General features: G+C 37.8%; 2 protein-coding genes across 4 annotated transcripts in view; both read left to right on the plus strand.

The window, feature by feature from the left end:
• FREM1 (FRAS1 related extracellular matrix 1) overlaps window positions 1-4,272 on the plus strand; it is a 138,770-nt gene extending 134,498 nt beyond the window's left edge. For all 3 annotated transcript variants that reach the window (XM_045562571.1, XM_045562569.1, XM_045562570.1), the window contains one exon: window positions 1,337-4,272. In XM_045562571.1, coding sequence (XP_045418527.1) covers window positions 1,337-1,536 — 200 coding nt within the window. In that variant the 3' untranslated portion in view covers window positions 1,537-4,272. The remainder of the gene's footprint in view (window positions 1-1,336) is intronic.
• A 13,554-nt stretch (window positions 4,273-17,826) lies between these two features.
• CER1 (cerberus 1, DAN family BMP antagonist) lies at window positions 17,827-20,373 on the plus strand. The gene is made up of 2 exons (XM_045562126.1): window positions 17,827-18,333; window positions 20,077-20,373. Exons 1-2 carry the CDS (start codon window positions 17,827-17,829, stop codon window positions 20,371-20,373), a joined length of 804 nt encoding a protein of 267 aa, XP_045418082.1.
• The last annotated feature ends 1,722 nt before the right edge of the window (window positions 20,374-22,095 follow it).

The raw sequence follows: 22,095 nt of genomic DNA on the forward strand, positions 1-22,095 counted from the left end.
TGACGCCACGGCACTCACTCTAGCCCGGGCAACAGAGCAAGATTCTGTCTCAAAAAAAAAAAAGAGAGAATTAGAAATGATTTACCTCTAGTCAAGAATTATAGGTGATCTTGATTTTATTCCTTGTTTTCTGAAGTTTTAATATTCTCTACAGTTTTAACAATAATAACAAATCTTTTCAAGCCACTTTAGAAATAGAATTCTCAGAACACATTAAAGTCAATATTCTTACCAATTCTTAGAGGTGTCGATTTGAAGGAGCTAGACTCAACTCTTGGCTTCTCAAAATTTCTGTAATACTCAGTGGGTCTCTAAATTCTGAAATGATCTAAGAGTATTAAGAGGAGCGGCTGGAGGATAAGTTGTCTCTACACCCACAATGACTGATTTTAAGGCTCTGTCTTCACAAGTACTTAGGCGTAGCATCATCTAACCAATAATTCAAGAAAACAATCCAGAAGAACAGAGGGCATTTCTAATCAAAGGTGTTTCATTTAATGCCACCCAAAAAGATTGATTGGGAATGAGCTGGGGGAAGGGAATATGCTATGGAACTTGGACTTTTCATGGTCAAATTCGATTTGGGAGATGTCAGATCATGCTATTGCAGGGGGTTCTTTTCTCATGTTGTTCTTTTTTTATTTCCATTATGAAAGGGAGTCGGGGGGAGGAGTGCTTCTTTAAGAAAATATTACAGAAGCTTTATAACATGAAAGTGTAATTTGCAAAAATTGCCAGTGGGAGAAGATAGGCAAGTAGAGAAAAGCTGCTTTTTATTGGAATAGCAGCAGATTGATACATCTTAAGCTTCAGACTGAAAATAATGCATAGTAAGCTACTTTCAAATATGAAAACCAGGATATTTAAACAACGAGGCAGAAGAACAATAGATAAGAGAATATCTGTTTCCCTGTGATAGGAGTTCTGTGTGGAATATGATGTGAATAGTAATAATAATCGCTGCTATTTATTAAACACATATATGCTAAAAGCTTTACATGTACTATCTTAATCAATCCTCAAAACAGCTCCACGTGTACTATTTTCATGCCCATTCCTTAGATGAGGAAACTAAAACTTGGAGAGGTTAAGTAGTAACCTGTCCAAAGATGCTGAACTAGCAAGGGGTGGAGCTAGAATTTGGACTTAGATCTGCCTGACCCCAAAGCCTTATGCTCTTACTTGTGTCTTATGGTATTTCCAGTTCCTATTCAGCTGTTTTAGAGCTTGGGTCCATGTTTGCATGTGATAACTGAGCTCAGAGCAACAGACTAGATGTGATATGTAGGTATAAATGCAATAAAGTCATTTGACACATTCTTTTGGTTCACATTAGGTTTGAATGACCAAGTGTATGCTGGCCGCTGGGAGTGGATCGGTGGTGAACCTGTCACCTTCACCAGCGGGAAGAGAGCCCCCCGTCAACACTTACAGCCTGGGAGGAACTGTATTTTGGTTCAGAGACGAGGGAAATGGCAAACAAAGGACTGTAGGAAGGGCAAACCTCACAATTATGTGTGCTCCAGAAAACTCTAAATGTAACTGGCCCTACAGGTGCCCACCTGGGATTTATCACCTATTTATTTACAGGATTTGTGAATGTTGATCCACAGAAAACAAATTATTATGACTGACTGGGTACATCTTCATGATTCTATTAATAGTAAAAATGGAGCATGGATTAATAGTTCCAGGAAGATTGCTACATGAGTATTTCTTACAAGATGAGATACAATTTTTGCATCTCCATGCCTTTCAAAATAAATGCCTGCAGTATTATAAGGTGTAAGATTTGCTTATTCTAGAAGATCTCTACCCTCAACACACTCCAAATCTGAGGCAACGCCAATTTCATGGTCCTGGGATTTTTTTTTGTCCCATTACCTCAAATGAGTCCATTCTGAAATATATATTGTAGGAGCTCCTACCACTTCCGTCTGAGTGAAGCTAACCCACCAGCTCATTACACCAAGGTTGAACTGCAAAGGGCTGCTTTGTCCCTTGGGAGCCCTTTAAATGTGAAACATGAGATGAGATGTGGATAAAAAAGAGAATTCCCTGTGCTGAAAAAGGAAGGCTTTGGATGGAAGAATCTTGCAATGGAGGCTTATCTGCAAATCTCTAATTCATGTAAGAATCCAGAGGACTACCTGTACTTCAGAGATCTACCCGTCACTTATGAAACAGATCTTTTCCAGTATGAGTATTGGCACTGTACCATTCCAAAGCTAATGATTGGGTTTCCACAGCCTTACAGAGTCATGAAAAATTTGAAGTAACATAATCTCTTCATCTGTGTTTATTGTACTGACTAGCATTTCTCAAGGACATTTGGATTAGAGTATAAATAAATGATGGTTGACATATGGAAGAAAAATACTGCTTCCTCAGAAGTGTCCCCATGAACTATGCTGATGAACAAAGAAAAATAACACTGAAAAGAGAGCCCTTGAAAGCCTATATTCTTGGAAAGGATTTTGAGGCAATTTTGAGCCCTTAAATCTTTAATATTTGCAGAAATGCCATGTTAACTAGATTCTCTAATGGAAAGGTATCTTATTAATTTATAATCACAGCTGAGCAGAATATTTTTGTAGCAATGAAGCATGTTGCAGCATTACCAGAACTTCCTTCTGAAATCAAGATTTAATTACAGGAAATTAGAACTTTATTCTGAAATATTTATTTAACATTTTTCTCTTTTCATAGTCACTGAAAAACAGAGTTGCACCAAATATAACTTGCTATGTGAGTATCAGTGTAATGTCAGAATCAAAATGGGATTATCAAGTAGACTACAGCTTTGGTTTTATTCTATAAGTACCTTGAGTGTTGAGGACACTAAAAATGCTTAAAGAAAATGAGTTCAGTTTCTGCATATAAAAACATGACAAGCTTGTTTTATTTCAGCTCATTTATCAAAGTTTTAATTAATAGAAAAATTTACAAAGAGAGATTGAGATGAGACTCAGACATTCTACCTCCTACTTAAATGTAAATGTAATTGTAGAGTCAGGGGACTCCTTGCCTTAGATGTCCCAAGTAGGTTCCATATTTCTATAATATACAGATTTTCTGTGGGATACAAGCAGTTTTTGGTGTTTAACTAAAAGATGACAAACCCATACTTTGTACCAGGTCCAGTCAAATTCCTTCTGATCCACTGGCTTCTGCAGTGTGAGAAGGTGAGATTTGGGCTTAAAAACAAAAAAGAGTTATTTGCCTAAAGGGTTAAGTCCTAGGAAGGAAGGTAAAAGTTCGAGAAATGAGGGATTACTCTTTCCTACTGGAACTCTAAAACTATATAGACTATTTAAAACTGGAAATCTAGAACCATGTGAACTATGTAGAATCTGGTTAGCATGGTAGGTTTATTACACATTTCTGCAATGAAAATAATACTTAACTGTAATTGCAAGTGTTAGCATGAAGAGAAAATATTTTGATTTTTATAACAATTAGAAATACCACTAATAGAAGAATACTTAAAAATAGTCCTGATGGCAAAAGCATTAATCAGCTGGAAAATCCAAGTAATTGAAAGAAGATAAAAATAGAAATTCAGCCAAGTTTGGGTGCTGGGCGATATTCATCATGACCTTCGTTTCTTTCTCATGATTGGGCTTTGAGTCAGGGAGAAAAATAATTCAATAACTGTCGTAGTTCTTCTGCCTTGATTGGTCATTTCTGCCTTTTAGGTTCTGTTGAGAGTGGGAAGGAAGGAAATGGAGTAATGGGTAAAATGGGAATGAGAGATTATAGGAGAGAAAAGGGGAGAGGGTGAAAAGGGTTGGCAGGGAATGGTGGGAGTTATGGTGGGCAGGAAGGAAAGCATCAGGAGGAAGGATCTGAATGTACCTAGCTCTTCTCTCCGACCTTGAATACCAATTCAGGAAAAATCCCTCTGTATCCAACGGCATCAATCCAGCTCTGTAGTGTGTAGCTTTTCAGAATCTTCTGATAGTTTGGTCCTTAACAAATACACAGCACATATTTGCTAAAAATAAACTTAAACAACATATGATAATCATTTCATCTCCTTCCAAGAAGTGGTGAAAATGAACCAGGTGACATTAATTTGCATTCTTGTTTTTGTTTATTTTTAATACCGCCAAAAAGAGATGCACATATTTTAATTAACAGTATGGTTCTGTGTAATTTAAACTATAAACTGGTGCTGATTAATTTCTGCAACAAAGCAGCGTATTAAATGTACTGTATCTAGTGTTGTATCAAAATGAATGAAAATAAACTTATTTTATGAGTTCTAAGATGCTGTTCTTTTAGTTTTCAATATTTTATAAGATTTTAATGATTTTATTATAAGAAGGGATGGAAAGAAAACTCTACATGTCTCTTTACTGGAGAGACCAGTCTTCGGTTGCATGGCTTCTAGGTATCCGTGCATCCATCCACCATTCATTTGACAAATATTGCATATGGAGTGCCAACTCTGCACTTGACATTATTCTAGATACTGAAGATATTGTAGTGAAGGAGATAGAAAAATAAAAGTATAAAAAGCATAGCACATATATGCAAATTTCTAATAGGTTTTTTTAAGACTCCAGCTTTTTTTTTTTTTTTTGAGACAGAGTCTCACTTTGTTGCCCGGACTAGAGGACTAGAGTGAGTGCCATGGCGTCATCCTAGCTCATAGCAACCTCAAACTCCCGGGCTTAAGCGATCCTCCTGCCTCAGCCTCCCGAGTAGCTGGGATTACAGGCATGTGCCACCATGCCCAGCTAATTTTTTCTATATATATTTTTAGTTGTCCAGATAATTTCTTTCCATTTTTAGTAGAGATGGAGTCTCGTTCAGGCTGGTCTGGAACTCCTGACCTCAAGCGATCCACCCGCCTCGGCCTCCCAGAGGACTAGGATTACAGGCGTGAGCCACGGCGCCCGGCCTAAGACTCCAGCTCTTTATCAGGGAGGGAAGTCACAGTGGAAATCAGTGATTACATTATTCCTTTCTAAAATTGAAGGAAAAGCATACAAACAGCTCAGGCAGACTTTTGTTATATTTCCCTCTTGATTAAGAAACTGGTGTTAACTTCCTAACTTTATAGTCAGGTCAATGTAATTGATAGCAGCTGTCCCAAATTTCCTATCTCCAGAATTAACTTAGAAACTAAAGTTTTTTCAATCTAGTTAATTGATTCTGTAACAATTACTTTTTCCAAAATGACAAGCAGTATGTGTCTCTGTATCTTAGAGATTCCTGTAGTAACAGAAATAAGAGAGACCTTTGATATCATCTTATCTAATACTCTTATAACAGAGGAGGCTACAGTGTGAAGAAATCAGCACTGGAACTCAGGTGTCTTCCAAATTGTATGCTGAATATCATCTAATCATTCTACATATCTACTACCATTCTGAGCAAATCATTTTCTTATATTCAAGTAAAATATCTTTGAGTAATGAGTATAATAAAATCTACCACATACTTGAAAACATTATTGTAAGCAAAAGATAATAGACACAAAAGGCCATATATTTTATGATTTCATTTACATGAAATGTCAAGAATAGGCAAACCTATAAAGACAGATAGTAAGTTAGTGATTGTCAGGGTGTTGGGGAGAATTGAAACTAACTGCTAATAGATACAGAGTTTCTTTTTGAATGGATGGAAATATTCTAGAGTTAGCTAGTAGTAATGGTTGCACAAATAATGAATATATTAAAAACTACTGAAGTGTAGAGTTTAAAACGGTAACTTTTATGGCTTGTAAAGTGTATGTTAATAAAATACTATTAAAAATTACCATATAAAATTTATTTTAGAAAGCTATAAATGAGTTGATGTATTTGCTGTATGTTTATCTGACTCATCCAAAATACATTTCCAACTCTTTGCCCCATATCTCTCCCAGGTTTTTGTTTATTTGTTTATACAGTTGGTTAAGGGGAAGGGAATGCTGATTTGACCTATTTTTAAATTTATGGTACTGCTTTATTGATCTTCCTCTCCTTTCTCCCCATCAATCACGGGAGAACTGTCACTAATGGCCGAGCGTGTCTGGATGTCTGCAATGTTCAGAAAGCCATGATTTTCTCAAAATTAATTTTACAAGCCTTTAGAACAGGATTATACAGGAAATGAATATACTATCCTCATAACTTACACATATAACTTCATTTTGAGCAGTTTTTATAGGTCTTATATTCTGCTAGGCAATAAAGTTTAGTTTATCTTAAGACAGAAAGGAACAAAAATCAACCAACACTTCCATTAAAGGCCTCATGGTAACCCGCAACACTTTTCCAAGCAATGACGTATAAGTTCACCTTTTGCTTCTATTCCCATCTGTATTTTTGCTTTCCAAAAGCAATCAATCCCAACTTATCCTCCAGGAAAAAAACCAAAAAAACAAACAAACAAAAAAAACGTTCAGACCCAACTATGTGCTACCTACAAGAAATATAGTTTAAATATAAATACATGAATACATTAAAAAGAATGGGAAAAAATATGCCATCCTAAAACCAGTCAAAAGAAAGCTGGAGTGGCTATATTAATATCAGACACAGCAGAGTTTAAAGCATATTACTAAGGATAAAGAAGGTTATTTCATAATGTTAACAGGTCAATATATCAAGAGAATATAATAATCCCAAACATTTATGCATCTAATAACAAAGTTTAAAAATACATAAAGCAAAGATGGTAGAACTGCAAGGAAAAATAGACAAATCTATACTTATAATCAGAAATGTCAATATGCCTTTCTCAATAATTGACAGAAAAAATAGGGAGAAAATTAGTAAGGATATAGAAATGTGGACACTATTAACCAAGTTAACCTAATTGAAATATACGAACATTGTACCCCAAAACAGTAGAATATACATTCTTTCCCAGTACACAGGACACATTCACCAGGGAAGACCACAGACTGGGACATAAAATAAGTCTTGATAAATTTAAAAGGATTCAAGTCATATAAAATATATTCTCCGACTACAATGAAATTAAATTAGATACCAATGACAGAAATATTTCTGGAAGATCCCCAAGTATTTGGAAACTAAATTCTATACTTCTTTAGCGCATAGGTTAAAGAAGCAGTCAAAGAGGAAATTAAAAAAAGATGGTTGAACTGAATAAAATTAAAATACAACATAAAAAAGTTTGTGGGATGCCATTAAGGTTGTACTTGGATGGAGTTTTATAGCATTAAATGCTCATATTAGAAAGGAAGAAAGGTCTTACCACAATAACCTCACTGCTCCCTTAAAAAATAGAAAATGAACAAAGCAGAAATAAGGAAATAATAAAGATCAGGACAGAAACCAGTGAAATAGAAAACAGAAAATAGAGGAAATCAATAAAACCAAAAGCTGGTTCTTTGAGAATATCAATAAAACTGGTAAATGTCTAGTTAGACTGATCAGAAAAAAAAGACAGAAGACACAGATTATTAATATCAGGAATGAGAGAGGTGACATCACTACAGATTCCGTAATTATTAAAAGAATAATAAGGGAATGTCATAAAAAACCTTAGTGCCAATAAATTTGACAACTTAAGTGAAATAGACAAATTTTTTGAAAGACACAAACTATGAAATCTCAATTATAAAAAAACATAAGTTGAAAGAGTCCTATAACAACTAAAGAAATTGAATTTGTGGTTAAAACTTTCTCACAAAGAAAATTCTAGGCCCAGAAAGCTCCACTATTGGATGCTACAAATATTTGAGGAAGAAATAGTACCAATTCTATAAAACTCATCCGGAGACTTGAAGAAGAAGGAATACTTTCTAACTGATTCTATCAAGCCAATATTACTCTGATACCAAATCATACAAAGATATTACCAGAAAAGAAAACTACATTATCAGAATTTTTTAATATTAGTGTCACTAAAGTTGGTATACAATCCCACACTGCTAAATTTGACTGGCTTAAAAAAGGAGAAAAACTACAGACCAATATCCCTCATGAATATAGATGGAAAAAGTCTAAACAAAATTTTACCAAAACAAATCTAATAGTATATCAAATAGATAATACAAGTTGACCAAGACATTGTTAAGAGAATGAAAAAGCAAGCCATAGATTGAGAGAAAATAATTATTATGCATATAACTGATAAAGTACTTGCATCTAGACTATATAAAAAACTTTAACATTCAATAATAAAAATTCTTTCAAATGAGGAGATTTGGAGAGGTATTTTACCAAATACCAAATACCAGGTATTTACTATTCACAGATATGTGGATGGCAAATAAGCACATGAAAATATGTCCAACATCACTAATAATTGGGAAAAATAGAAATTAAACACATATTGAAATAGCATTATACACCTACTGGAATGCTAAAATTTTTTTAAAAAACTGACCTTATCAAATGTTGGTAAGGCTGTGGAGGAACTGCAACACTCATACACCACTGGTGGAAATATAAAATGGTACAACTACTTTGGAAAACAATTTAATGGTTTCTTAAAAAGTTAAACATATACTTGCCATATGATCCAGCCATTGTATCCTTAGGTATTTATCCAAGAGAAAAAAAAAAACATAATTTTCATTCAAAGACACATACATGCATGTTCATAGCAGCTTTATTAGTAACCACCAAAATTGTAAACAACTCAAATGTTCATTATCATGTGAATGAATAAACAAATTATGAGCTATCTCTACAATAGAATAAAAGAAATGAGCTATTGACACAACATGGGTGATTCCCAGAATAATTATAATTAGTGAAAGAAGCCTGACACAAGAGAGTATGTAGTGCATAAGTACTCCATTTATAGAAAATTCTAGAAAGTGTAAGTTTATTTATAGTGACAGAAAGCAAATCAGGTGTTACCTAGAAATGGAGAAAGGAGGCTGGGAAGGGCAGAGGGAAGGATTGCAAAGGGACATGAGTAAACTTTTGAGAGTGATGACTATATTCACTATCTTGATTTGTAACAATAGTTTCATAGATATACATATACATATATGTCAAATCTACCAAATTGTACACTTTATGTAGTTCATTATTTGTTAATTATACTTCAATAAAACTATTTAAAGAAGGAATAAACAATAACATAATTTCCACAGCATAGTGGAAAACTCAAAAGAAAACGAAAACTATAGCATGAAAATATGTTTGTTTCAAGACAATGAAAATATGGAGCAAAATCATATGATTTAAATAAATAGTGATAGAAGAACATTAATGGAATATTATATTGCCTCATTAAAATGACATTTCTATCACGTAACACTAATTTAAAATAGCATATAAAATAATGTATGCACCATTTTAATAGATGTATTGCAGTAGGCAAACTGACAGGGGAGAAAAACACGAGGTGGGTTTACATCTCACTACCACCACTTACTAGCCATGTACGTACGCTAAATTCCCTAAACTTAGGTTTCTCATACATAATGTGAGGATATCAATCACTTCCCGGAAAAATTGTGAAAATGAAATGTGAAACTGTAAAGACTATGCCTGGGACAAACTAGTTACTCAATAAAAGATATTTTTGTAAAAGCTGTAAAATGTGTGTGTGTGTCTGTGTGTGTGTTGTGTGGAATGCAAAGCCAGCATCTGCACTTCGAAGAGGGTGACAGTTTCAAGCAGTGCTTGTTCTCACCAGTAACTAACCCCAGCAGGAAGGAGGAGCTGGGGGTGGGAAAAATGGGGCTTTAAGGTTCCATGTTACAAGTGAGAACTTTCCCACATGTTAGGACATTTGTGTTGAACATGGAAATGTTTTCAGTTTTTGGAGAAATCCAGATGACTGAGGGAGCCCTTTTTAAAACCCCCATATGCCTCGCTTTCAGACATGATCGATGATACACAAATCTCATTCTAAAGAGAGACAAATTAGGGGATAGTTTTTCACTTGACAGAAGGGATTACCGTATTTGCTTTGCTAATGGATTGGACTTGGGTGATAGCTATTTTCTAAGCATAGCACTTCCATGGAGCCACATTTTCCACATTTCCTTTTGCATTCAGCGTTTAAGGAACACATTTGTTGCGTATATTGAAGAGTACTGTGTTTACAAATCATGTCCCAAATCAACACTTGTAGATCTAAACGGTGCTAACTGGAGAGAAAGGTGGTTCAGTGTGTTCGGTGCATGTGGGAGTTAGTTAGGATTGTGGGCAGAACATAATTAACAGAAACGGCCAGTGGGGACTGGCTCCCAGCAAATCCTTTCCTTGCCTACAGATTTCCCACCCAGCAGAATCACCGGGGTTATTTTAGTGACTAGACACAAATAACAGGCTTCTTAGGGTTTCAAATTTGAACCGAGAGTTGAACTTTTTTGCAAATGTGACTAGGAACCGCCAGCTTTATGGTAAACTTGGGCCCAGCGTCAGGTACACAGCAGAAGGCAAACCCTGGCTGGAAAGTTTTCCTTTACTTTTGCATTTTTATTGTCACGATTTTTCACAGTTTGCCTCATGCCACCTCGTTACTTAATTCCCCACACCTCAGAGCGAAAATGTGTAATATTTTAATATTTATGTTACAGATACTTAAGATTATGTTTCTGGATAGGTGTTGCCAAGAGAGTCAAGCCAACTTTTGTTTATAGATGGTAGAAAATATAAATCTGCCTAAAATCTTTCATGAAATGAAGGTCTTAATATTTCCAAAGAGTTGATTTTGGTACCACTCTTGGAGAGCCTTAGAGAAGGTTGTCAATACAAGGCGTCATTGTTTTAGGTTTCCTATCCATGACTCGCTTTTTTCCCCAACTTTCCTCTCTTTTGGCAACTTCTCCTCACATTCTGTCCTACACTTGGCCCTGAGTCAGTTGAAAGCTTTGCAAGTTGATTTTCCATTCCCATCTGAATTTTAGCTTAGCTGTGGAACTGTTTTCCATGTGTTTTTAATCATTTGTCCATGTGTTATGAGCTTATAGGGACAATATGGTTCCCCCAAGCTGCCTGCATTGTATAAGCAGAAACTGGCAAGGTGGCCAGTGGGGGAACAGTTTTCAGACAGATGCCCCTACATTCATTTCTGTTGGTGATACACCACCCCCATCTTCCAACTGGAGTAAAACAATTTACAAGCTGCATAAAGTTACCCAACAGACATATAGTCCTCTGGCATGAGCTACCTTTTTTTAGGAGTGTGATTATCCTTCAGGGGAGACATGCCTGGGATCTGTGGCTGGTGTGACAAAGTTCAAAGGCCTGCTCTGAGACTGTGGCCAGGCTGGGAAATAAAGAATGGTTTATTCCCAGATTCAGTGGAAATTTGATTTTAAAGTAGAGTCTAAACACAGAGAATTAAGGATAAGTTCTCCAGGACAAAGAGATACCTCTTAGAAAGCAAAGCACAACAAGGATTTATGTCAGAAGTTTCTGTTCACATTTTTGTTGGATTCGGTATGTTAAAACAAACATTCGTTAACCTCCTAACTGTAGAGTGAGGGGCCAGGAAGGGGAAAGAAATGGAAAAACACATTAAACAAAATCCCTGTTCTCAAAGTTGCTGACAATGCAGTCTCCAGCAAACACAGTCCCTGCCTTTGTGGAGCCCTCTCTTTCTGATTAGGAAGACACACATGGACCCAAATTAAGCCAACCCCAAGGAATCACTAAATGAGTAAAGAAGGAACCTGGCTTCCAGAGCCCCAAACAGATCTCAGTATTATGGGTGAGATGGCTCCCTTATAAATCCTCTCCTACCTGGGGAGCTGGCTGGATGAAAGGTCTGCTTTTGTAGCTTAAAATTTCAAAGTCCTCATAGCTCTTTTGCCCACTCTGACCTCCCTTTCTTTCTCCAATTTTTTTCTTAGGACTAATTTCAGGAGAAATGGCTTAAATGTTGTGGGGTGTTCAAATAGCTATGAGGGATCCTGGGAAAGAGGTTTTAAAGGAGGGCTGGAGCAAAAGGCAGACTTCAGTGGGTTGCTATGGGAGTGGAAGGGAGAAAGTAGAGGTTGGGTTTGGACAAAGTTTTCCAACATCTGGTGAAGGCAGAACACAACACTGAAGTGCAGAACCTAAAAACTTTCATGGAATCAAGAAAATTTGAAACAATCAAACATTATATAAAAGCAGCCAGGAGAGTGAAGGAGTTTGACAGTACGGGGGCGGGGGCACTATTTGGTAAAGGAGATTGGGAAGGACGTGATTCCGAGAGCAGAGTGGAAGGGAGAGATGAACCGGTATGGGTTGATGACTAAACGTGAGGAAACTCTCCCATGTGATAGCTTCTATCTTCCTCCGCACAAGAAGGGGTCAGCTCACATGCCAAAAACGATGAAACAGGCAAAGCATTCAGAGGTTTAAGATAATTAGAGATGATTTTAAGTAATCTACATAGAAAATGAAGAGCAAGTTAATTAGAGTAAAAAGAAAGATGGCTGGGCAGATTTGAGCATTGAGGTGAGACAGAAGACAATTTATATAGAATCAATTTTTGCCATTTTATCTTTGTCTCTGAAAGCATTTCGTATCCCAGGTGTGGGCTCAGGGAAGGTGGACAGCTGGGTGTTTCCAGGGTTGGACTTTTACTAGATGGGTGTAATAGGAGGGAAAAGGGATAAGGAGTCAGGAATATTGCAGAAGTTTGAAGTGATGGCCCGCGGAATCCAAGCTGGCTGGGGAAGGAAGTGAAGAACAAGGAACTTACAGATATTATTAATTAATTAAATTGTTCATTATTAAACCAAAATTTGGAGGCATTTACTACGTGACAGGAACTGCACTACAGCCTGAGATGGGGACTAAGAAAGACATAGCCCCTACTTTCATGGACTTGAAAATCTGAAGTGGAGACAGATGTTAAACAAATGTTCACATGGCCAGTTATTTAATTACAATTGTGCAGTTATTTGATTACAGTTGCACCATGATAGGGATACAGCAGAGAACAGGTGCTGTAGGAGCAACTGAGTGAGAGAACTGAAACAACAGAATGCTGTCATAAGAGAGGGGAACATGAAATTCACAGTTTAGAGGTGGAGTTGTTCTTGGTAATAACAGGAGTCAGAAGGTAACGGGAGTGAGGAGGCCAGCTGGAGTGAGGGTCATCAGATTTCAGCCAGGGTACAGAATGGGACACTCAGGTGATACTGATGGCAGATTATTGGTCAGACCCACCCACATGAATGCTGAAGTCACCTAGGATGATAGTGGGATGTGGGGTGAAAAGAAAGGCCATGGGCTAGATGAGGCAGACAGGGCAAGCAATATGGTCCCTGGAGACATTTATGGACATAAAGTGCCTGAGATCAGATAGTTTACACGCTGTAATGCAGATCCAGGAAGCAGATCTAGTTATTCTGGCTTAAAGTTCAGAGTCACTTCCACTTACATTACTCATCTCTGAGATCAGGTTTTTGCAGAATAAAAACCAATCCAGATGGGTGGGTGTGGTGGCTCACGCCTATAATCCTAGCACCCTGGGAGGTCGAGGGGGGAGGATTGCTTGAGATCAGGAGTTCGAGATCAGCCTCAGCAAGAGCAAGACCCCGTCTTTACTAAAAATAGAAATAAATTTAGCTGGACAACTAAAAATATATAGAAAAACTTAGCCGGGCATGATGGCACATGCCTGTAGTCCTAGTTACTCGGGAGGCTGAGGCAGAAGGATTGCTTAAGCCCAGGAGTTTGGGAGGCCACCTCATACTTCTCAGATTTACAGGAGCCCTCTTTGCACACTTGGTGAGTAGCTGACTGGACACATTTAGGTGTTGTCCATGACTTGTGCACAATAATAGATACATCCCCAGTTAAAAAAAAATAAAAAACTTCTCAATGATTTGGGGGTGTTTGGACAGAGAGCAGGACACAGAAAAATCTAATCTCTACAAGACAATTTAGTCCTCAGAGCCTAGAAGTGGAAATGGGGGATTTTAGTAGGCTATTTGTCCTTTTCTACTGCTTATGCATTTTGTTCTATTTGGGTGACAGTTTAAAAAGATTGAATAAAGAAACTGGTAATAGTGGTTGCCTTCATGGCAAGCCTGGGGTGGCGTCAGAGGAAGACCTACCTTTCACGGTGCAATTTTTTGTGTTATTTGAATTTTGTTACTATGTGTATTTATTATCTACTCAAAAATAAGAGAAATTTACTGCACAATGTCTAGTGCACTTCCTTTCATTCAACAAATGTTTACTGAATAAAATTCACACAAATAGAGCATATAGTGAACTTTGTCTTTGGGATTTGGATCTTCCAAAAAACCCCTGATTAGTACAGGAATGGTGCTTACCTAAATTTTCCTTGTAAAACTTATTCTGAATAAACTAGACTCTTCTTATAGAGTGCAAAATGCACTAGGCCTGGACAAACACCCTCACCGTTTATCCCAGGACCTAGCGCAGAGTTGGCACTCAGATGTATGCTGTATCAGTGAATGAATGAGTCTGTAAGTGGAGCAGGGGTGGTCAGCGAACTCCCTCCTGTATCCTTTCCTCAGGAGGATGGGAGGAGTGTTGGGGGCAGAGTTCTACATTTTCAATCATTTACTACATTAAATTATTGATTAAAAGGTTTAAAGGGAAACCACTTACTCTAGTTTTTCCTTTTCCTTGTCCTTTGGAAAACAAGATTCTGCCTTCTTTTGAGGTTTTAGAAACAATCTAAGTTCCCGTGACACTACTGCTACTCTGTATTTTGAGGAGAGTTGGTTATGAGGCAACAGGATGCTCCCACGGATCCATCAGCCCAACTTCCCCCTTGCACCTCCAGTTGCGCATCCCCCGCTTCAACACGGCCTCTCTCCTTTTGTTGATTTAGGACTGGGGTTTTCAGGAAAGAACTTAGCCTCTCTGTTTCCCCTCAGAGAGCACTAGGCTTCTTTTCACCTCCCTTCTGAGAGTCCAGAAGAAGGATAGAAAATGTAGCTGTTACCGTCCTCTGACAGGCACACCGGGGAGCTCAGAAAAGACATGGAGACTCACAACCTCTACATGTCTTGTGAGTTGCTGGGCCCTGTTTTCTTGCCCATTCTGTGAAAGTGTCACTAGCATATGGAAACGTATTTTACTTAGGTATCTTCATGAAGCCCTTTAGCGTTCCTGAAGACATCTTAGTGCCTAAGAAAACCGGGTCAAATTGAAAACAGAGTCAGATCATGCTGAGCATGAGCTGTAAATTGAAATGAATCAACTCTGAGATTGGCCCCTCTGGCTCCTGTACATGCCTGAGGTTGGCCCAGGAAGTGGACTTGTCAGGCTTAGGCTCAATCACATGAGTAAGCTCCGGCCTGCCTTTCACTGTGGCATTTGATCCTAAGTGCACCAACAGCTGGGGACGCTCTCTCCTCACAACAGCTTCCTGCTGTGTCTGGAGGTCTCCTCTGGACCTACCTCCATTTGGTTCATCCAGATTGGGAGGTAACTACGTGCCTGTATCAACTGAAGACCAACAGGGGCAACCTGTTTTTGCTAAAAGCTACAAAATATCTGTTTATGTTCTTAAGAGTAGACTACAACCTATCACATAAAACCCATGGCTTTAGAGTTGATGAAAGGACACGGCGGTGAAAGGTAAAAGGTGAAATTGATCTGCCCTTAGCTGTAAAAGACAGAGATCAGAGACAGGTTTATGTTCCATTGTTCTCATCATAGAAGGCTTTACTTTGCTAGATTTACTTTTCAGGAGATTTGCACATTTTCTCAACAGGAATGACAAAAACAGCAAAAGGAAATTTTCCATGAGTGATTTTTAAATGGCATTTATAAGCACCAAAATTAGGATCAGAGGAAGGGAAGTTTAGCACTAAAGCAAAGTTAAAAATGGATAACTGGCATGCCTACAGATGATACAATAAAATTAAAGGATGTATAATACCACTAGACTATCTAACCTGCTTGAGGGCAGTGTCCAAGTTTTAATCATTTTCAGTCATCTTCCAGTGTCTAACATGATTCTTGGCCCACAAAGTGAATCTTCTACAAATTTCAGTTCAAGGGAAATTATTTCAACTGTACACTAGGTTAAGTGATTTCAGAGCCAGGCAACCTGAGACCCCAGATAAAAGCTCTGGGATAGCCTTCAGTTTTGGGAAATGCTAGATACTATGATTGATAGCAATGGGAATTTCAGTTACTGAAAAGTAAAGCTTAAAAGGAATCAGGAACTGTATCATAGCTGGCCACACCAGATTTATTATGCGGGGCCTAGTGGCTGGCTCTGGAAAGCTTATTGCATTGGATGGCTGGGGGGAATTTAAAAATTTAAATAGCAACTAATTTTTAAAAAGTTGCTTTAAAAATAATGGCAAATACAAATGCTTGTTTAGTTCAACAATAACTAAATAGTAACTTTAATTAATACCACATAGGTTCTATGGATATTTGGTGTGAGTAAAATATATATCTCTTCTCATAGAACTCTGGTAAAATGATGGTCTATTTTAGAGTAGTTCATTATTGTAGGTAAGGCACGTACTTGAGGCTTTATTTCATAGAAATCAGGCATGACTATCAACAAGAACGTAAATGCTTGGAAAAAAGACTCCAATGGGTCACTTCTTACAAAGAAAGCTTAATCAGTACTGAAAGAAGGGGGGACACATTCCAGGATTATTTGTATTAATAAAAGCAAGGAATATGGTGAAAATAAGAAAGTATTGCATTGATTCCCAGTGGAAATACCGTTCCAATTACGTGGTGAGTTGATTGAACTCAGTTCTGGGGCATCAGTTTTGTGAATGTTTCTTTCTCATACTGTTGACTGATTTAAAATTTGAATGATAGTCATTTAAACAATTGCACTTTGATCCCTGAAGACTCATGTTTGTCTCAATCTTCATTTAACCTGCACATCAATTACCGTATAAGGGAATAAGGGAAGATGATGTGGATGCAGTAAGGTAAGGAACTGACCGGCCAGCTTCATGACCAAAGCTATCAAACCTGGTTCTTGAATCCACTGTTCTCACGTCTGGCTCTTTATTTAAAGAAAGACAAAAATCAATAGGGTGGCTCAAGGGAGACATTTCCCCAGCCTCACAGAAGATTGAGAAGCTGTCAGTCTGCTTAGGATCCTGTTGAGAACCATGTGAACAATTGGAAGAGCTTATCTGATGGCTGACCAATTGTGAAATTTAGCACTCAGAAATTGATTCTTAATATGAGAGGATTAACTTGGGGATTATGAGTTTCCAGGTGTGGAAAAGGAGAATGTATTATTACTCAGTTACCATACAAAAATCAACAACCCCAATTTACGTGTAAATAAGAGGCAATAAGTCCTCTTTTCAACAATGTGAACATCCTTCTATCTCTTCTTTTCCCTTCCTTATAATTTTGATATATTTCTTGGTGTGTGTGTGTGTGTGTGTGTTTGAGAGAGAGAGAGAGAGAGAGAGAGAGAGAGAGCCTTCCTAAAGGCCTGGGCTTTTGCTGAATGTATGCCTTTAATTTTTATCTGATATGCTTACTTCTCTCATAAAAATATATCTCATCTTCTATTCTATCCCAGCACAAGGCAGATGCACAGCAAATGTTAGCTGACTCTAGTCCTTCTTCTAACAACACTGATGGGAGAAATCTGGGCAAAGAATGTGTTGTTTTTTCTAATCCTGCTCCTTAAATCTCAGACAAGAGTTAAACTGTCAGCTAATTACCCCCTGGGGCCAGGCTTTCACTGGGGCCTTTTAAATACACAAAACCAAAGGGAAGGCCAGACACCATTAGCACTACATAATTCAAGCAAACAGCAAATGTGTTTACTCTGCCTGGCTACTGACCACCTGCCTTTCCATCCCACCAGGCAGGTATCTATATATGGGATTTCCTTGTTCACAGTCCTGCAGAGAGTGAGCCTCTCCTTCAGGCCTTGCGCTCTGCGAATCGGAAGGAGGTTCCGGGCAGCATGCATCTCCTCTTACTTCAGCTCCTGTTGCTCCTGCCTCTAGGAAAGGGCGAGTGGCACCGGGATGGCTGCCAGGGTCAGAGTTCTCTTTTTCCTGTGCTCCTAGAAAGGAATCGAAGAGAGCTCCCCATGGGCAACCATGAGGAAGCAGAAGAAAAGCCAGATCTGTTTGTGGCAGTGCCACACCTAACAGGCACCGGCCCTGCAGGGGACGGCCAGAGGCAGAGAGAGAAGATGCTGTCCAGATTTGGCAGGTTCTGGAAGAAGCCAGAGGGAGAACTACACCCACGCAAGGACTCAGAGAGTGAGCATTTTCCAGCTGGGACCCAGCCCCTCACCCAGCCAACGGACGGAACGAAAATGGAGACATCTCTTCTTCGGGAAGAAGCCAAGAAATTCTGGCACCACTTCATGTTCAGAAAAAGTCCAGCTTCTCGGGGGGTCATCTTGCCCATTAAAAGCCATGAAGTACATTGGGAGACCTGTCGGACAGTGCCCTTCAGCCAGGTATGTGTTCTGCGGGGAGAGCAGACAAGGGTTTTCAGGAGGAGGGTGGACAGCTGGGACAAGTAGAGAGTAGGAGAAAGGCTGTCAGGAGCCTGAGTCTCGCCTAACTTCAGATGTGGTCCTTGGGTGTTTATCATAGCATTTGGCAAAGGTTCAATTTCCTTCTAACCTTTCCATTGTTTCTTGGCATTCTGGAAATGCTGCACAAATGATGATGGTACTGTCAATATCAGCATCATTCATATTCATGGCACAAAGCTTTGTTTTATTTATTTATTTTTACATCGGGGGTGATCGGTCAAGAGAGATAAGCCAGACTGTACCCTCAGTTAGGAAACTTGGAATTTAGAGCAATCACCAGAACTTCTCTGTAGCTGTATTGCCGCACTCTATTAGGATGTGGGTGAGCAGGTAAAATTCATCTGTAGATAAAGCATACACTCAACTGCTCCTATATTTCACACCTAGCTACTTCATAGGTTTATTAAGGGCTTCTTTAATAGCTTGTCAAAGCTATGCAACTTTAAAAAATCTATCCCACAAACTCAAAATATGTTGAAGTTCTCAGGCAAAAGTTGTCATATCATTTGTGGTATTACCATAGCAAAACATAATTTGGTTTCATTTATTTTCTCACAAGCTTTCAAAAAATCATCTCAATGTGAAATCACATCTCTCCCCTTAGAAACACCTTTCTCCTGATTCATGCTGTGTTGGCTGCTTTGTAGTTATCATAATCAATTCCACACTATTGAGACAGGGGGCCATTCTATTATCTACTTTCTTCAGTCCTGGCAACCTGCACATTTCAAATGTTAAATTAAAATTGAGGACTTGCATCAGGTTCTTAAACATGAAGATAATGAACCAAAAACAACACAGGGTAGAGTAAAATTTTACAGTCCAGTAATGCTACCCAATTAAGCAAGCAGTATTATAGGGCAATTGACTGTGCAAGGCAGTTAACATTCTGCTTGGAAAGGCAAGGATATGTAGCAATGACAAGTCAATTATCAAATAATAATGACTGCTTTGTTAGCCCATGTGCAATTAGAAAATTACTCCTAAGAATCGGGCAATCAAATTTCCTTTGAAATTTTTATTTTGAATTTTATTGCTAATTAAATTAAAACGAAGGCGTCTGACCCTTACATATTTTGAAAGGCACGTAAAGCTAGGTGCATGGGGTTATGAGAGAGGCAAAGGTGATGTAATGCATGATGATTTGCAGGCATAAGCATTGCAACTCTGCTGCGTGCAACTTCATAGATTTGAATGCGTTACAAGGCTCTGAAAAATAGGATAGAATTAAACTCATACTATTCTGATCTATATTATGATCAATTGAAAGCAAACATGTATTTAGAACCTACTATGCACAAAGCACTGTGAAGAATAAAAAGATAAGGCAATTACTTATACAAGAAAATTGCCATTAGAATTTTTCCAATTGGTCACATCCACTTAGAGTTTCTTAAACTTTGGCATTTATAGTGTAGCATAAAATATTTTTATGTTAACTTACGAATTTCTTAAAGGCTAACTCAATCAAGAAAATTTAGTTGAAGTAGCTCTATGCCCTTATAGATACTATCACTCAGATATTGCCAAATGTATCCCAAATTGGAAAGCTTTTGAAGTTTTAGTCTAAATTGTCCTCAGACTTACAAGCTACAGCTTCTGCATCATGTGTGTTAAAGAATTGACTCAAGATAACATAATGGGAATGTGTTTGTCTTTTAGACTATTACCCATGAAGACTGTGAAAAAGTGGTGGTCCAGAACAATCTTTGCTTTGGGAAATGTGGGTCTGTTCATTTGCCTGGAGCTGCGCAGCACTTGCATACCTTCTGCTCCCACTGCTCGCCCACCAAGTTCACCACGATGCGTTTCCCTCTGAACTGCACTGGCATTGCCCCTGTAGTCAAGGTGGTGATTCTGGTGGAGGAGTGCCAATGCCAGGTGAAGATGGAGCATGGAGATGGACACCTCCTCCAGGCTGGCTTCCAGGATTCCTTTATCCCAGAAGTTTTAAATTAACCAGCTATTACCTTTGAAAAGCAAAACCACAACAGCAAAGGTGCTGATTATTCAGTCTGAAAACATTAAGTGGGTACATAATATTTTAAGAGAAAGATGGCTTAAAAAGAAGCTTTAAGATAGCATGATTTAGAGGAAACGGTATTTACTAGTTATGGGTACATGTTTGGGATCTAGTCTTGCCTCTGCCACTCACTGGCCATAGAATATTCAGTAGTAGAAGCTTCCTCCATCTAAAGTTTTTCATTTATAAATGAGGGACTCAACCTAGATGATTGCTAAATTCCTTTCCACTACTACTACTATTTATTCCACGATCTATTTTCTCCAAGCCTTCCACCTAAAGAAGGAAAACAAATAAACTAGACCATAAAAATGTGCTTCATTAATAGTTTGTCAAATCATCAGCAAAAAAGAAAGGAACATTTGGAGTCCTTTTAAAAAAGGATTCCTTATACTTGTAGCTGCCTCAGGCAGCTCAGGCAGTGTTCTATTTGGCTTCTATAGATAATTAAGTCTTTCCGTAGAAAGAAGTAAGGAGTTACTTGCTTGGTGGCCTCCTGTTTCCTGATACTCCCATATAAAGTTCTTAATGTCAGGTCTCTGGCTTTGAAGAAGGAACACTGATGTTACTTTTAGTAGTTTACATAGGGGAGAGGAACAATCACTGGTAGCCAAACAAGTATGTATATTATAAGGAAGGAAAATATATGACTAGTACCAGGTTTTAAAGATCAATCCGGAGATGCTAATGAAAATTCAATAGATGCCAAAAAATTTCAATAGATGTCAAGTAAAATAAACTGCAAATTATTTAAAATGGAAACAATGTACAGGTGAAAATCCTTATTCACATGCATTTTGAATTAGTAAAGTTTCTGAGTTTGGTTGACTGCTTTTTGCTATTGGATAAAACTTTGTATTATAAATTTTATTCAGCAAATGCCAAAATTACAAGTTCTGAAAATATTCTGAATATTTTAATGAATTAAATTTTAGTGTTTAAAGTATTGTGAAATATATTCTTATATTTTGTCCTTATTTGTTCTGCTTGTCTCATAATTTAAAGGCACCGTCAGGAGAATACCCAGCTAGAAATATTTATGAAATATCTTCATAGGCTTATGACACTGGCCCAAGGGTTTCTTTTGACTCCATAAGCAGTTTTCTTTTTACATCCTTCAACTATTGTCTTTTAGCAATTGCCTCTCTCGTTGTCTACATTTGTAGGTATGCATATATTGTGCAGAACTGGCTTTCCCCATCCAGATTACTTTTTCTATAATAATTCTTTAGATATTCATTTTTAAAAATTATTTTAATTATTTGGATTTCTTTACTTTCAGTACACACACTCGTGCATACAAATGTTTCCCAGAGTAACAACTATTTTTTAAAAAGAAATTATAATTTAATTCTATTCCTCTATAATCACACCATCTTACATGGTATTCCAAAGAAGCAAATACATTTATATTTAGTGTATATTATGCAACACATCGATGTGAATATGAGCTACAGAAGATACACATGTGGCATTTACATCAGAACATATTACACCCTTTGGTGGTCAAAGACAACCTAATTGGCCAAGATATGGTCATAAGGATAAAATTGTTAAACATTAATGATACCCCAGCTGGTCAATATATTTTGGTGCCAAAAGCTATTGAGCAGCTGTCCTGTTTGCAATTGCCTAACCCTGATTATGTAAACCTATCT

Source organism: Lemur catta, chromosome 10, assembly GCF_020740605.2.
Source record: "Lemur catta isolate mLemCat1 chromosome 10, mLemCat1.pri, whole genome shotgun sequence".
NCBI lineage: Eukaryota > Metazoa > Chordata > Mammalia > Primates > Lemuridae > Lemur > Lemur catta.

What these genes read in the sequence shown, in the direction of transcription:
- CER1 (XM_045562126.1), top strand. Translation starts at nt 17,827, where the DNA reads ATGCATCTCCTCTTACTTCAGCTCCTGTTGCTCCTGCCTCTAGGAAAG. An exon ending in GGACAGTGCCCTTCAGCCAG is followed by an intron (nt 18,334 to 20,076) that starts GTATGTGTTCTG and finishes TTTGTCTTTTAG; the next exon opens with ACTATTACCCATGAAGACTG.